Source organism: Zonotrichia albicollis, chromosome 2 (assembly GCF_047830755.1).
Source record: "Zonotrichia albicollis isolate bZonAlb1 chromosome 2, bZonAlb1.hap1, whole genome shotgun sequence".
Taxonomy (NCBI): domain Eukaryota; kingdom Metazoa; phylum Chordata; class Aves; order Passeriformes; family Passerellidae; genus Zonotrichia; species Zonotrichia albicollis.
In genome coordinates, this window is record NC_133820.1 from 40,543,035 (window position 1) to 40,558,762 (window position 15,728).

The 15,728-nt window shown below is 48.8% G+C and overlaps 1 protein-coding gene across 2 annotated transcripts; it reads right to left on the reverse strand.

Annotated features, from left to right (window-relative positions):
- Window positions 1-1,007: 1,007 nt before the first annotated feature.
- On the reverse strand, window positions 1,008-15,162 carry ING4 (inhibitor of growth family member 4). Of its 2 annotated transcripts, XR_003380082.2 has the most exons (9): window positions 15,023-15,162; window positions 4,082-4,153; window positions 3,718-3,884; window positions 3,393-3,507; window positions 2,989-3,097; window positions 2,527-2,674; window positions 2,084-2,145; window positions 1,698-1,872; window positions 1,008-1,604 (listed from the first exon to the last, which is right to left on the reverse strand). XR_003380082.2 is itself a non-coding variant. In XM_005486056.4 (8 exons), exons 1-8 carry the CDS (start codon window positions 15,057-15,059, stop codon window positions 1,833-1,835), a joined length of 750 nt encoding a protein of 249 aa, XP_005486113.1. In that variant the 5' UTR covers window positions 15,060-15,162; the 3' UTR covers window positions 1,008-1,832. The 2 variants fall into 2 exon arrangements, 1 of the variants encoding a protein (XP_005486113.1); XM_005486056.4 differs by having other exon boundaries at window positions 1,008-1,872.
- Window positions 15,163-15,728: the final 566 nt, after the last annotated feature.

The following is a 15,728-nucleotide window of genomic DNA, read 5'->3' on the forward strand; positions in this document are numbered from 1 at the left end:
TGGGAATCGAGATTCAGGCTGTGGCAGGGGTGCCACAAACCAGATGAGCCACAGCCTGGGGAAGAACTCATCCTTTTGACTGTGCAGAATGGACAGAAAAACAGAATGAACATCCCTTCTCGAGGCAAAGGCAAAGACTGACTCAGTGCTAACTCACTTGAACAGAAAACAACGCCAGCTCCTGAGCTGAGGGCTGCCAGGGTCCCCGTGCAATGACAAGGTGGGAGCAGCACTGATCCGAGCCCACACTGTCCTCTGAACACGAGCAGAGCTTTGGCTTCATAACTAAACCAGCAAAATCCTCCATGGATCCTCATACAAGTAATTTGGGTGAGGAAAACATTCCAGGTGAAAGGCTTAAACCTTCCTGGTGAGCAGAGCACAGGGAGGAAGAAGGCTTGGTTTGCCAGTCTCCAGGCTGTGCCAATGGAATCCATAAAGAGGAGCTCCAGGATGGGCCATCTCCTCACAGTTATCTGCAGACACTGCAGATCTTCAGGAATTGGTTTGGAGTTCTATTATGTTATGTTACTAACAGCAGCCAGAGCTTCTGGCAATAAGGTGACTGTGACCTTGTGGGAAGCAAGCTACCAGTGTGTCTGGATCAGTGTATCCACCTTCTTGGAAGCACATGGCTTGTCCTGATGGCTTCTCAGCTGTGCTGCCCAACAGACAGTGAGGGTTGGCCTTTGCCACCTCCACTCCTCCTCATTTAAGAGAAGGCAACTGATGAAGTAAATGATCAAACAATAGTGGGAATAAATGTTCACCCTGCAGGGGCAGGTATTTTTCACAGCCACCAGAAAGCTCAGTAGCTTTGTGCAAGTACATCAGGTACATTTTCAAGCCTGACTTATGCAGAATGTCATCTTTCAGTGACAGGACTGCTGCATGAAAAAGCTGTACCACATTCACCATTTACAATAAATGCAGAGCTAAGAAAGAAAAACTAGAGAGCGATTGCTGCAGTTTATTTTGGAGGTGACATCAAGGTGACAAAGAGAGCATTGGTTTAAATGAATTTTATTTCATTCTGTATTATACAAGTGGGATCTGAATCCCAAACTTCCCACCATCAATGCCATGGAGAAGCACCATTACACAAGAGGAAGGCAGAATTTTGAGGCCGGAAGACAGACTGGACCAAGCTGTTTCTCCCCACGTGGTCAGAAATTCTTCCTCCTTCACACAGAGTGCTTCCCAGACCAGCAGGTTTACCCCAGGAATAAGAGACAAAGCTAGCTCTAAACATCCCTCTGCCTCCTCCTCTCCCCAACAAAAGAGGCTGCCCAATGCCAGCAGTGGAATGGTTAAAGACAGGGAGCACATCAGGTTTTCAGTCTCTCAACCAGCCCACTAGATTAAGAAGTAGCCTGGTTACTCCCTCTCTCCTGAAAAAGATCCAGGAAAATGAATGACCTAAAATGCTGAAGACTTACCTCCTTTCCTTCCCCCATCCCATAGCCTTGTTCTCTAAGCAGAGAACAGGCAATGAACTCTGAGGAGGCTGAAGGAAAGCCAAGGAAAATCAGGGGCTACCTGAATCCCTGGGAATCTGGTGGCTACCCTGGTGCCCTCATTCATTCCCTTTGAGGTTCAGAGACCTGTTTGGAATAGTACACAGAGAGGGCCTCCCTTAAGGACTCAGAAGCAACCAGGGATACAGAACACACAGGAAGCACCGTGAGGGTACACACCATTCCAGGGATGGCCCAAACCACAAACAGGGCAAGACTTCCCTTCAGCCAAGGCCTCAAGGGCTGGGGGAACTGGGATGAGGCCCTGGCAGGGGGAAGAGAGCTCCTGCAGCAGTACTGAGGTCTCCTGTGAATTTACTTCTTCTTCCTCTCCTGGGAACAGCGAGGGCAGAACCTGTTAGAAAGGGAAGTACAAACATTTAGGGCATGACTTGAGCCTCAAGTGCATGGTCCCAGAAGACCTTTTCCAAGGTCCCTGACAAAGCCTTAATTCAAATTTTCCTTTTAATGATATCTTCTAAGTGTGTATATATAGTACTTTTCCCCTGCCACCAAGGACCTCCCCTTTCCAAAGGTCAAATGGGCCTCCAGGTTGCTTCACTCACCATTTTCCTCTTGGTTTTGTTGTCAGACCCACACAGGCAAAATGAAACCATTCAATGGAACACTGTTGGGATGAAGAGCAGACAGTTAAAGAGCAGTTTCCTTTTGAAATTGTTGGGTTTGGGCTACCAGAGTTTCCCAGCATTTAATCACAAACTCCAAAATCCCTGGCAGTGATCAAGGATTGAATGTTCACACCCAACCTACACACTGTTAGCAAGGAGAACTCCCCTTCTCCCTTGCTAAGTTTAGGGACAAGAAAACATTTTAAGGAAAACCCTTCAGAGGTCCTTGCCAGCCACACCTCTGCCCATCCCAGCTCCTGAGGAAAGCCCTCTCCTTGTCACCCCTTGCTGTCCCTGGGCCCACCCAAGCAGGACAAGCCTTTCCATGCAGGACTCATCTCCCCTCCATTCCCCCACTTCCACCATGTGCAGGCTCTTACATCTGGGTTGTCACAGCCAATCATCTCCCCATAGGAGACCTGATGGCAGAGGCAGTAGGTGGGCTCATTGGGGTCCACGGGCATATCCAGTACATCCGAGGGGTGCACGTTCCCAAAGGTGACAGAAGGCATCCCGTACTCTGTGCTACTGCAGGACAGGAATAAAGTAAGTCAGCAAAGTACCTGGCTTTGAGCACCTCTGTGTGTCCCAAGACAGTGCCCTTGCTGGCCAGAGACAGACACTTCTCTCAGTTAAGTACCCACACCCAAGGGGACCTGCTTTCCCCTTCAGCCCACACCCCCCTGAGAACAGGGGAATAAAGAAGTTTCCTTCCTCTTGCCTCCCAAGAAGGGACAGAGGACACAGTTCCAGTCTGGGGACACCAGGAAAGCCTGGCTAGGCCTGCCTTGGTCTGATTTCCAGTGCTGCTTCTCATTCTCTCAAGTCCCTTCAACACTTACGTGCGGACGAGCTTCAGTTTCTTTTGGGCAGTTTTTGGTGCTTCCTCATCAGAGTTTTTCCCTTTGGAGCGAGCGCGGGCAGCTTTTTTCTCTTTCTGGGCTCGGCCCTCTGGTAAGAAGAGAAGAAGGTGTTGCATGTGTCACCCCACCAAAACAGACACCTGACAGTGACAACTAAAACACACTCCAGCTTTGGAATGCACACTGGCTTTGGGCTCAATTCATCTATCAGCCTTGAATGAGCTCACACAAGAAGAGCCCAGTCACCATCTCTTTACCTGTCCTTCAGCCTCCAGCACAACAGCCTTTGATCTGCACCACTCCAGTGCCTGCCTTCATCCCCACCACTCCCACAGTCACCTGGCTGCCTCCTGAATCACTGTGCAGCCCAGGGTGGTACTCACTCTTCTTGCCCTTGCTGGAAGAACTGTCATAGTCACTCGACTCTATCTGCTTCTCCTTCAGGTCTGCCTCAAAGCGGGCGAGGTCTGTGTCCAGCCGCCGGATGTGCTTGTCCACCTGCAAGGACACCAGGGGCAGGGGTTACCACAGGACAGGGCCAGGGAGGCAGAGGGAGGACAAACAGGGGACAAAGGGACAGGGAGCTGGCACTAAAGAGCCGAGGAGCAAGAGTGGGCATGGCCTAAGAATGAGAGCTCAGGGCCTGGCGAGATGGGCGGCTTTAGTTCGGGCGTTCACAGGATAAGCACGAGGCACTTCCCTTCATACCATCTCGTAGGTCTGCATTGCCAGCTGAACCTTGTCGTCCCCAAATTCCTTGCACTTCCCATAAGCCTCCTGGATCTGCTTGAGAAGCCCCAGTTTTTCCTCTGAAGACAAAGTCCGTGCATTGCTGATATACTCCGTGGCCAACTTATCGATCTCTGACTTGAGGTCTGAAAGAAGGGAGCCATTAAATACCCAAACACCTCACACACCACAGTGCCCTGTGCCACCAGGAGAGACTCAACGACTGCAGCAGCTCCAGGCCTCCTCCCCTGCCTGGAGATCCCCATGACAAAGGCAAAGCAAAGCAAAGCTGCTCAAGCTACATACTCCTTGTCTTGGCAACAAAACCGTCCCTCATCCTCACCTTCTGTCCTCTGATCCAGATCCCGCATGAGCTGGAAGTTTCTCTGTAGTTCAAATGGCAGGTTCTCAATACCTGCAGAGAAAGGAGAATACATGGAGAAATCAGATCCTTGTTCCTTGCCAAGGCAGGAACAAAGATAGCCAATAACACACACACACATACCCCTGGTGCACATCAGCCTGCTTCCATTGCTGCTGGCCCCAAAGGAGACAGACTATAAAAGTGTGATACATTTAATGCAGAAGCATCCTTCTAGAATACATATGAGTTAGCAGAAAACTGCTGCCGTGCAGAGAGGGCCACACTAAGAAAGCAGAAACCCAAACTCTGTAATGAGTGTCAGTCTTTATAACACAGCATCTCCATCCGAAATCTCCACTCAGTAATGAAGAAAATACCACAACAGCTGGTAAATAAAGCCATTTAGTTATTTCTACACAAGGATGTAAAAATTAAGTTGATCAAATGCTAATTCACTGAAAATGAGTCTGTTTAATGCATTCATTTAACATACAGGGGACAGTAGACACTTTGGGCAGAGCAAAGATCAAGTCTGAGATGGGATGGGGAACAGTCTTAACCCCTTGTGACTTGTAAATTGTGGTGCCTTCTGCACTGTCATCTCAGGAGTGGTGTGTCCAACACCTGGAAGGATGCCACACATTGTGAATAATAAACGTTTGTAGGGCTCTGAATGAGCAATGTGAAGTTGATAGTCAATTAATTTTCAATGCACTGTGCTACTCACCCCCCAGGCATCACCAGATGCTCAACTGGCAAAGCTGGTAAAAACAATTCTCATTTTTCCATGCCTGTCTAGTCAAAATGAGATCTAGTGTCACTGCATTAACCTGAAGTCTAAGCCTGATTATTGTCACCTTTATACCTAATGAAAATAATAGATCTCTCCTGAAGGTTTAAAAAAGAAGGTGTTGGGGAAAGCTCTTCACAAACACAGCAAAAGCACATCTGAGCTTCCTCAACTCACTCTGCAGCTCACATGGAGTGCAACTGGAAGTGTTGCCATCACCAAAGCTGTCCAACACATCAGTCCAGGCATCAATATCCATTTTCTCTGCACATATTTCTACAGCAATTAATGCCTTTCCACTTCCCTGAAGAGCAACCAGTTGACAGGGAAGGTTCTGTATGCAAGAGGAAGGTTTTAACAAGTTTTAACAAGTGCTACATAACAGGATGTGAAATTAATTCCTATAAGAGGTAAAACTAACTGTGGGCCTTGCTGAGCACAAATGTTGTTCCTTTTACTTAGACTTCTGCCCATGCAGCATAATCAGAAGTTACATGCACAACACTTAGGAGCAATCCAGCTGCTGATTTAACAGATTTCTGCTGCCATTTCTGATTTAGTTACCAGAGAAATGCTCAGGTAGTAGGTGTCCTTGAGTACCCAGATCCATAATCCACAGCACATACACATCACCCCTCTGCATTCAAGGACAGTTAGCAGTACAAATTCAAATTCTGAAAAATTACTAAGCAGCAAAATGAAGTCCGTAGGCACATCCTGAATTTGATACTTCCATGTTTCTTCAGCAGGACAGACTTCACACAAGGTTTAAGCAGCTGACTACCGGATTACATCCCTACGGTTCCAAAAAGCATCTCAGAACACGATGGGGACACAATGCTGAAAATTTTTATTGCTTATAGAGGGAGCTTGTGGCAGGGATGAAATTCAGCTTGGGAATCTAGAGACCATGCCTTTTTCCCTCCTGCAATCCCCAGCCTCATCAACTCTAAACCTTTCAATTTATACAGCAAATGAAACATGGGTCATACTGCAGCACGCTGCTTTCATTCCTCTCCAAAGCACCCGCTGCAGAAGACAAGACAGGTATCCTCCAGAGGAAAACAGAAGCTCTTCCTGCACTGCACACAATATGTCAAATTTATATTGAGTTTATTAATCCTGGAAGATCACAGCTTCTAAATTCTGGACTTTGTGGTTTTTAGAAAAGATTAATGTAATTTCTTTTTCTCTTCTGAAAAGGACAGATGGTAAAAGCACAAATTCCACCAGGTACTGTCAGCTTTCCCTCAGCAGGGATAGAATCCTTTAGATAGAGCAAGCTCCTGAGCCAGCACAAAAACCAGTAGGATGCTGCTGTGCGGGCAGAACAACCCCACGTGAGGTTTAGGGTCACACTTCACAGTGACATTCTTGCACCAGGAGAAACCCAAGCAGGAGTTCCATTCTGCTACACAACCTGAAAGGAACTGTGCTCCAGTTTTTACAGCCATCACTGTAAAAATCTGCCACCACCACTGATGCCAGCACATGCCCTGGTCTGGACAACATCTGTCTGTCTGTCTTTTGTCTCTACAGCCTGTGCCCCCACCCTTGAGAGCCCCTCTTTCCCCAGAGCCTGCTCCCCTCAGTGCCAGCCCTCAGCCAGGCCAGTGGCTCCTTTCCTGCCTCCTTTCCTGCCTCCAGGTGTGCAGAGCCTCTGCTCCTGGGGGCTCTGGCACTGTGGGGAGGGCTGTCACCCGGCTCTGGCACTGTAGGGAGGGCTATCACCCAGCTCTGGCACCGTGGGGAGGGCTGTCACCCAGCTCTGGCAGTGTGGGGAGGGCTGTCACCAGGCTCTGGCAGTGTGGGGAGGGCTGTCACCAGGTTCTGGCTCTGTGGGGAGGGCTGTCCCCTGGCCCTGGCAGGGTGGGGAGGGCTGTCACCGGGCCCTGGCACTGTGGGGAGGGCTGTCACCAGGTTCTGGCACTGTGGGGAGGGCTGTCACCCAGCTCTGGCAGTGTGGGGAGGGCTGTCACCGGGCTCTGGCTCTGGCTGAGCAAATGCTCAGCTCAGGCACCACGGGTGGATCATTTATGCACATCTGAGCCATGAGCTTCCAGAGGCTCATTAGCTGGGCAGGCTTCCACTGGGGCTGACGAGACAAACCCCTGCCAGTTGAATTCCTTCCCTGCTAAAACCAGCAAAACGATTTCCTAAAACCACAGCAAAACATTGCACTCTGCAAATCTATTCTTGGACAAATGTTCTGCCACTGTTTCGTCAATAAATGGAGAAAATGAAACAAGTGACAGTACAGTGACTTTATAATCAGAACTGCTACAAAGACACTTTATCTGTTCAACTGAACGTGGAGGGAAGCTGAGCAGACCATTACAAATTATGATCCAGAGAGAGTCTGGCAATAACAAAAAGCATAACAAGATAAAGCTGCAGATAAGCAAGTTATAACTGAGCAACAAACTATTTGTATGGTACATAACTTAATCTAGCTGTGGGGATGTTTTCTACTATCTGCAGCTTAACTCCAAAGCTCTTGCATAGCCTTAAACAGAAGAGATTCTCTGCATCACAGAATTTATCACAGGGGACAGAACACTTGCTGAAATTGCTTGACCTGTGCTGTGCTGGCTACCAGACATTATCACTCTCTAAGTGCCATTAAAAAAAAAAAATTAGATTTGAGTCTCAATTTCCTCATTCCTACCACCACACTTTCCCTCGCTATTTCTAAAAAAGTATTCATGCTATTTATGTAATTTCATTTCCTCCTGCTTTTCTCCTTTTTTTCCTCTCAATTAATTTTGCTTTCATCTTAGTAAGATTCACCTAAAATCATCATGACTACATGCTATCTATCATAAAATACCCACGTAACTCTCAGATTATGAAACTGATAATTGTAAAGAAAGAACACCCTAGAGACATCTTTGATCACTAGAGAAGAGTGATGCTACGCAACAACAGACAGAAAAATAAGGAAAAGCGAGGCCCTCTTTCCACAGAAAAGGCACAGCAGGAGGAGAAGAGCAGGAGGATGGTGAGAACGCACAGGGAATAGAGTGCTAGCAAGGCCAGCAGCTTGGGCTGGCAGCACTGCAACTGTGCCACAGAATCACAGAATGGGGAAGGCTGGAAGGACCACAGCGATCTGGCCCCACCTCCCTGCTCAGGCAGGGTCACCCAGAGCACACGGTACAGATTGTCCCCAGACAGTCCTGGAATATGTCCAGAGAGGGAGACACCACAGCCTTAGTGGGGGAATCTCTCCTTGTTCACCCATACAGTAAAGAAATTCTTCCCCATGTTCAGCTGGAGCTCCCTGCTGTTCCTGCCCACTGCCCTGTGTCCCAGTGCCTGGCACCATGGAGAAGAGCCTGGATCCACCCTCGACACCTCCCTGCAGATGTTTACAGACACTGGTGAGCCCCTTCTCAGACATTCTCCTAAAGGCCAGACAGGCCCAGCTCCCTCAGCCTTCCCACACAAGAGAGATGCCCCAGTCTCCAATCATCCTCATTCCCTCTGCTGCACAGGCTCCAGGAGCTCCATGTCTCTGTAATGAGGAGCCCAGGAGTGGACACTGCTCCAGAGGAGCCTCTCCAGGGCTGAGAGGATGGGCAGGATTTCTGCCTCGACCTGCTGGCAAGGCTTCTCCCAATGGGCTCACTGCACAGATCCATACAGAAGCCTGGTGCAGCCCTACTGATTCCTCTCATGGTCTGATCATCCTGAAAATCACTGGTGCGGCCCTCTCCTGCTGAATGCATCTTTTTCATCCCTTCCTTTTCTTACCTTGTTTCCATCTCTGATCACAAGCTGAAGTCTCTCTACCTACCTTCATCTTTTCTCTCCTCACATGTTATCCCTTCACTAAGCCCATTCTTCTTTCATCTCTTTTACTCTCCTCTTTCCTTGACATTCTTTCCCCTGTTCATTCTTCCACAGGCATCCATGACCATGCTCTCTTCTCCCTTTTGAACCACACACTCTCTCTCCAAAAGTCAGAATCCAACACCACTTTTTTCCCTCTTCAGTAATGATGATTTTATTTACTTCTTTTTAAAAACAAACGTGGGCTGTCAGGTGCAGGCTGATATTTAAACTTCAGCTCCTTAACTCAGATGTTAACTGTGACACACAAACGCAGAGAGCAAGCCTACACAGCCTGATAACTTCAACTGTGCTTCAGTCCTCTGCAGCACGCCTGTGCTGTGCCAAGCAATGGATCTGTGCTGCCCAAAGTCCCAAAAACAGATCAATAGCACTGAGGACCATCCAAGCACACAGTACCTTTCCCAAGACATCTATTCACCCACCATGTTTAGATGCATGTTTAAATTTTATTAAAAAATGGGAAAAGACATTTTGAAACATAACCACAGTTGCTTTATTGAACAGCTTAGATTTCAGCAAACACTTCAGACACCACATTGCTGAAGGCAATTTAAAAAATTCCTGCTTGTGCCAGGGACTGCCACACAGAGAGGGTAAGTTCTTTGCCCCCAGGACTGCAAACTGGCTGGGATCTTGCTGAGGAAACACACTGGACTTTTTGGTACTCCATGATTCCCACAATTTTGCAGCACTTGAAGTACACTGCAGGACAAGTGGCTTGCAGCAATCTTCAGGAGCTTCCTTGCTCCCTCATTAGGGGGCAGGGTGTCTTTTGTATCCCTCCTTTCAGAGCATATCACCCTTTTTAACTATTGCTGCCACTCTGTCCTGCGCTCTCAAGTAATCAATCACCTTCCTACACAGGTATTTACTGAAACTTTTACACAAGCACCTTTATTGAGATTGGTCCTTGAGCACAATTTCCCTCAATTCAGAGATGGCCCAGCCCTGCTGCAATAAAAATCCTAACTGGTACCATTATCCTCCCAACACCCTGGGAAGGGATAACCCCACCTACAGTTTTACAGAGAGGGTGCTTAGGGGCATGGCAGACTGATTTACCACCCAGGAATTCTGTGGGCACAGCACATATCCCAAGCTTTGGGCAATGCACTGCACACCAGCCCACGGCAGCACATCTGCCTCAGACACTGCCCAGTGGGCAGCACTCAGCAGGGACAGCCAGGCACGGAAACCCAACACTCCCCCAAAGTGTGGGGCCGTTTCTTAGGAAGGGAGGGCTCTTTTTGTTGTCTTATTACAGCAGCTCAATGCTACAGCATCCACAGACAAGATAGCAGGGAATGTTGTTAAGAGTCAGGAAAGGGATCTTATCAAAGATCAACCTTGAATTTGAAAAGCTTGGAGGGCTTGAAAGACTGACACAATGAATGAGACTGGCAACACTCCTGGCATTTCCAGCCTGCCACAGCCCTCCAAAGGCAGGGACAACCACCAAAGAGCCCACAGGACTGTTTGCCAAAACAATGACATCACATTTGCAGTTGGGTAAGTGAGGAACTACAGAGAAAACACAGCAGGCTTTGCCATGTAAAGCTATCTTGTATCAGCTCCAATAAAAATATCTGCCAACAACAAAACCAATTCTAGATGAATTGGTCATTAAATGTATCAGCCGAGCGTGGGCTGTGCCAGTAGCTTTCACACAGAAACAAACGATGCCTATGAATCACCAAATTCTCTCCCCTGCATGAAATCTTTTGTAATTTTCCATAGATCATATGTGGTGCATCACAGGTGTAACCAATCCAAAGTCTCTGAAAGGTGAAAGGCATCTTTGACTGCACTAGAACAGTGACAAGCAGAGAAATGAGGCATTTAGAGCCTTGCATTTCTGAAGATTGATGTGAGGAGCTGCAGAGGCAGGGCCAGGGGTATGGCTGCAGGCTACACTGGGGAGGGGACACGAGTAAGGAAGGCAGGGAATGCAAGAGATTAAAAACTGCTGGGAAACTGAAACACAGCCAGGTCTGGGAAGGAAACAAGGGCTTGCCTACAGCAATCTCCAACATCACACCCAAGCCCTCTGAGAGCCTCCAGATGACAATACTCATCACACCCTCATTTGATGAATGTGTACAGAAGAAAATCCAGACAGATGGGGCCATTCCAAAAGAAAAATCCTATTTTACTAGGTTAACTAGTTATCAAGGAACATTGATAGGACATTGCCATGCCAGTTGTAGGAGAAAGAAGACTTCCATGTGCTGCTTCCATTGCTCTGTGCTGATGCTGGCTGAAGTTTTCCAGCAGTGACAGCCCCTGGGTGGGTGCAGCTCTGTGTGCCTGCTGACAAGTGCCAACAGAGGAGCAAAGGAAGCTCAGTGCCTCCCTAACCAGTGGGAAATAGGGGAAACCCCAAGGTATACTGACTGCATTGCACCATGTCACCTTCCCAGCTGAGGTCTCCTTATCTCATCTCAGCATCTCCATCACCTCCACAGCAGCATTTCTAACCTCCTTCAAGGGCCAACACTGAGCTAAACACAGGAACTTAAACTCAAGCAAGCACAAATTATTCTCACAAATCTTTATGCACATTCCACCTTTTAATCACAAAGCACTGTTCTGTTCCTTCTTCTTCCATTCCCTTGTACACCTCTAACTCCTTTGCACCCATAGGTTTTCCCTTACTAAAGCTGCACTGTGTTACTGCTTGAGGGAAAGCACTTTTTTATCTTGCTTTCTCCCCTCGCCTTCTGGATTTTTAGAAACCAGAAGGAGAACAATATTTGAAGACACGGAAATCTGTTTATGTTGAAATTCAGCCACTCAGGAAGAAAAGTGGAACAAGACACATTCCTCTTCTCCCATTCCCTGAATCCTTTGGCTCAGTAAGTAGGATGAAGGAGTGCAGGTGATCAGAGTAGACAAGACATGGAGTTCCTCTGTCAGGATGCTCAGCACAGAAGGAATGTGTGCATTTTTCTGCTGCAAAAGCATCTGCCAAGAGCATAACACATTTCAGACAGATTTGCTTTGTAATTAACAGCTTAAAGCCAAGGAAAGGGCATGCCTTATCCTAGGTCTAAACCCAGTTTCAAATTACAGCAAGACTTGAAAGCTGCTGAAATACCTGACCTAAGAAGCTTCTAGACACTTTTTACTAAGAGAACTCTTCTTAACTTGGCTATTCCACAAAAAAAAAATCAATTTTAGGTGTCTAAAGTAGAGGGTTGAAAATATATGAACTGGAGCCACTGGGGCTGTATGCCCAACTTTGTCAGACTGCTCATGGATTTTAGCATACAGTTTTAAATTACCTACTCACATGATGTTTCATGCAAGGTGTTTCTCATTCCCAGTGACTGAGCACTGATTCAAAGTTTTATTTTATTCTCTTTGCTCAACACAGAGTCAAAAGCTCAGACCCAGAGCTCAATGTGAAAACTGACTTTGTAGCCAGCATTTCAAGGTGTTCACTGCTGTGGCAATGAAGTGTTTTCACAATGCTGCAGTGGAGTGGCCCACTGCCCTCACCAACAGCAGGAAGGCCACAAGATTTACTGGGGCCAAGAGATTAAAGCCAGAAGGCCACCTAATTACAAACTCTCCTCTTGAAGTGTGCAAAAATGCTTCATTGCACGACTTTTCAGAATTATCTGTTCAAAGCACACTCCAGATGCAGCTATGAGCATTCTGCACATCTGCTCCCCTGATTAAAATTTTCCACTCATCATCTGAGGGAAGCACAATCCAAGCAAGGAAAACCTGTACAAAGTGAGACTCACAACATAAAAAACCCCACCAAACTCACTTTGGCAGAGTGATATTCACTTGCTTCAAACAGGAGGCATCTTTTTTCTTCCTACAATTTTCACTTAACTCCTTACCCACCTTCCTTTATTCAAAGATATGAAGAGGTCCTACAAATAATTGCCCTCTTTCATCACACATTCCTCACTCACTCCCTGAGCAGATCCAGATAGAAAACCACAGGAAAGAGAAGCTCTGTGGGAAGGAAAAAGACATTAAACTGAAAACTGTGTCTGCAAGAGCACTATGCTAGTAAAAGAATCCTGTTCCAAGACACAGATGTAAATTAAGAACGAGATACTTTAATTAGGAACTAGACACTTTTTATAAGAGATAACCCAGAGTTCTGGACTGTCTATTTCTATCAAATTTCAGGAATTTTTAGGATATCAGTGAACTGCTTTAAAACAGAACTGAATGTTTTTAAAACACTGAAATAATGTGGGGAAAAAAGGGGAGCAGCAAGTAAGAAACTGAATGCTGTCAATCAGTTAGCATCAAGAAGACTCATGTCTAAAACACTGGATGCATTTCCACAGAGTCAGGGGCTCAGGCAGAAGCCAGGAGAGGAGAGCAATATGGACAATGAGAAATGAATGCCATTACCTATCAGCAGCCTAAGCTACTGAAGATGTGATGGGCGCTCTTTGATGCCAAGTATCACAACACACTCATGCTTTCCTGAAAGAAATCCAGAATTAGCACACCAAGTGTCTTATGAGTGGCTAATAGCAGCAAGTAATGCTGCACCACACAAACCTGAAACAGGCCTTAGAGATCTAAGGGTAAGCAAAAGAGGCTAAACCATCACAGGAATTAAGGTTTTGTTCTTCCTAAAATCTTTGTAAGCAGATGGTTTAAGGACTTTTAGATTGTGCACATCACTTTCATTATTTTTTTAAGCAAGACACCTCAACCACAACAGTGACTCTCCTGTATTAATATCCACCTTCACCAGGATGACTATCTCTAATCCAATCTCAGGACCCAAACCTCAGCTGAGAGAGAGGACTTTGGCATTTCCTCTGCATGCCTGTGCAGGAGAGGAAGAGGAGTTCCCAGGCTGGCTGATTTTAATTCACTCTGATGCCATAATCCCGAGGTGTTTGACTCTGGCAGGAGCACTCTCCAGCCACCAACCTTCCCTCTGTGCACCTGCAGCACCCCTGCCCACTCAGGGCTGCATCCTGAGAGCAGATCCCAGGCTTCTGCTCCTTTAGCTCTGCCCTGCAGCTCTTACCCAAGCACACTCCTGCCCTCCCAGCAGGAAAACCCTGCATCCCCGTCCTGTGCACTTATTCCTTCTCCATCTGTTTCCTCTCCTCCTTCCCAGCCCTTCTTCCAGCTGAGGAGCCTGAGGCAGCTAGAGCCTTCTGCAACGCAGTGAGAACTGCACAGGAACACAAATTGCTCCTCTCCAACCTGCCTCCTCATTCAACTCCTCTTCCTGGCTTTGGCCTCCTTCCTTGCACCTCAGAGATCCTTGCCTGTCCAACTGCAGCTCCTTTTCAGCTTTCACTGAAATTCATTATGGTTCTTGAACATTCTCAGAGACATTTCCTTTCCTAAAGACAAAAGGAGCACTGAAGATGCAAGGAACAAGACACCCTGTGTCCATACCAGCACCTCATCTTTTCTGTGCTGGAAGAAACCCGGTGTAGCAGGAAATCTGAAGAGCCAAACTCCATTATTTCCCATGCATATGCAAGCAGACAGTGAGAGATGTCACTGGCTGGGTGCAGTGAAGCAGAAGACACACCACCACAACCAGCCAGCTTTAAAGACACCGTCCTGTGAACATCCTCCCCTGTCTCCAGTGCCAACACCAGATCAGCAGGAAAACGTGAGAGCAGCATTCCTCAAAGAACAGGTTATTCATTCTGAACTCATTAGCCCACTCATTGAGAAACAACTCCTCCGGTGGATCTGCTCGGCTATTTTAAGCACGCGTGGGTAAAACATGCACTGAAAGTCTCATCCCCAAAGGACAGAGTTTGAAGTTTTAAGCACCTTAAGGCAGGATGGTAAAATAGGAGGTACCATAGGAGGGCTCTGATAACGTTGCCAACTCCATTGGCATTTACAGAGCTCCTCTTGGGCCAGAAAAGCGGGGCTGCATTTGTAAACTGACGGCATAGAAAACCACCATAACTACCGCCCCACAGATCCCAAAGTTATCTGTGCTCGATGTCTATCCCGGGAAACCACAGACGGCCAAGCTCCCGCTCCCGAGGGGCGCCTGGAGCTGCACCGGGCTCCTCTCTCACGGGCCAAACCGGCCGCGGGGCCGCGCTGTCAGGGCTCCCGCAGCCGAGCCTTGCCCCACGGACGGGGCCTCTCCGCACGGCCCGGGCAGCGGGCAGCGCCCGAGGGGCGGGGAGAGCCCGCGGGCGCCCTGGGCAGCGCTCGGCCCCCGCGGGGCCCCGCCCCTCGGCCCGTCCGTGCCCCCCGGGCCGGCTCAGCCGCGGCCTCGGCCCCGCCCCGGCGGCTCTTACTGTCCAGGTAGTGCTCCAGGTACATCCCCGCCGCCATCTTGCGCCCCACACACCGCCGCTTCCGGCGGCGAGCGGACGCGCGCGGAGCCCGGAAGCGGCGCTGCCCGGCTGCGAAGCCGCTTCCGCCCGCCTGCCCCGGCGCATCCGCCCCGCTCCCGCTGCCATTTCGGGCTGCGCGGGGCTGCCCCGCGCGGTCCCCCCGGGGGGCGGAGGGGGTGACAGGGGCATCGCTCCTACGGGGAAAGGCTGAGGGAGCTGGGCCTCTTCAGCCCGAGAGGCTCAGACGACTGAGAGGGGACCCCATCCATGTCTCTCAGTATCTGAAAGGAACATGTGAGACTCCTCGGTGGTGCCAAGCACTCGGGCAGAAACTGATGCACAGCAAGTTCCACCTGAACGTGAGGAGGAACTTCTTCACCGTGCGGGTGACTGAGCACTGGGACAGGCTGCCCAGAGAGGTGGTGCAGTCTCCCTCAGCGGAGAACCCTCTGGAGGCAATCCTGAGCCATGTGCTGCGGGAGGAACGAGCCTGCTCGAGCGGGGAGGTTGGAGCAGTGACACCCTGGGGTCTCTTTCTGGGGTCCCTTCCAGCCCGGCCCATCCTGGGATCAGGGCGAGGAAGTGCTGCTGCCTCGTCACCGTGGTTTTCCGTTCACCTCGGATCCGCCAGTGCGGGGCAGCTGCTGCTGTCACGAGTGGAGATGGA

What these genes read in the sequence shown, in the direction of transcription:
- ING4 (XM_005486056.4), bottom strand. Translation starts at nt 15,059, where the DNA reads ATGGCGGCGGGGATGTACCTGGAGCACTACCTGGACA. An exon ending in TTCCAGCAAGGGCAAGAAGA is followed by an intron (nt 3,098 to 3,392) that starts GTGAGTACCACC and finishes TCTTCTTACCAG; the next exon opens with AGGGCCGAGCCCAGAAAGAG. An exon ending in TTGGCTGTGACAACCCAGAT is followed by an intron (nt 2,146 to 2,526) that starts GTAAGAGCCTGC and finishes TCATCCCAACAG; the next exon opens with TGTTCCATTGAATGGTTTCA.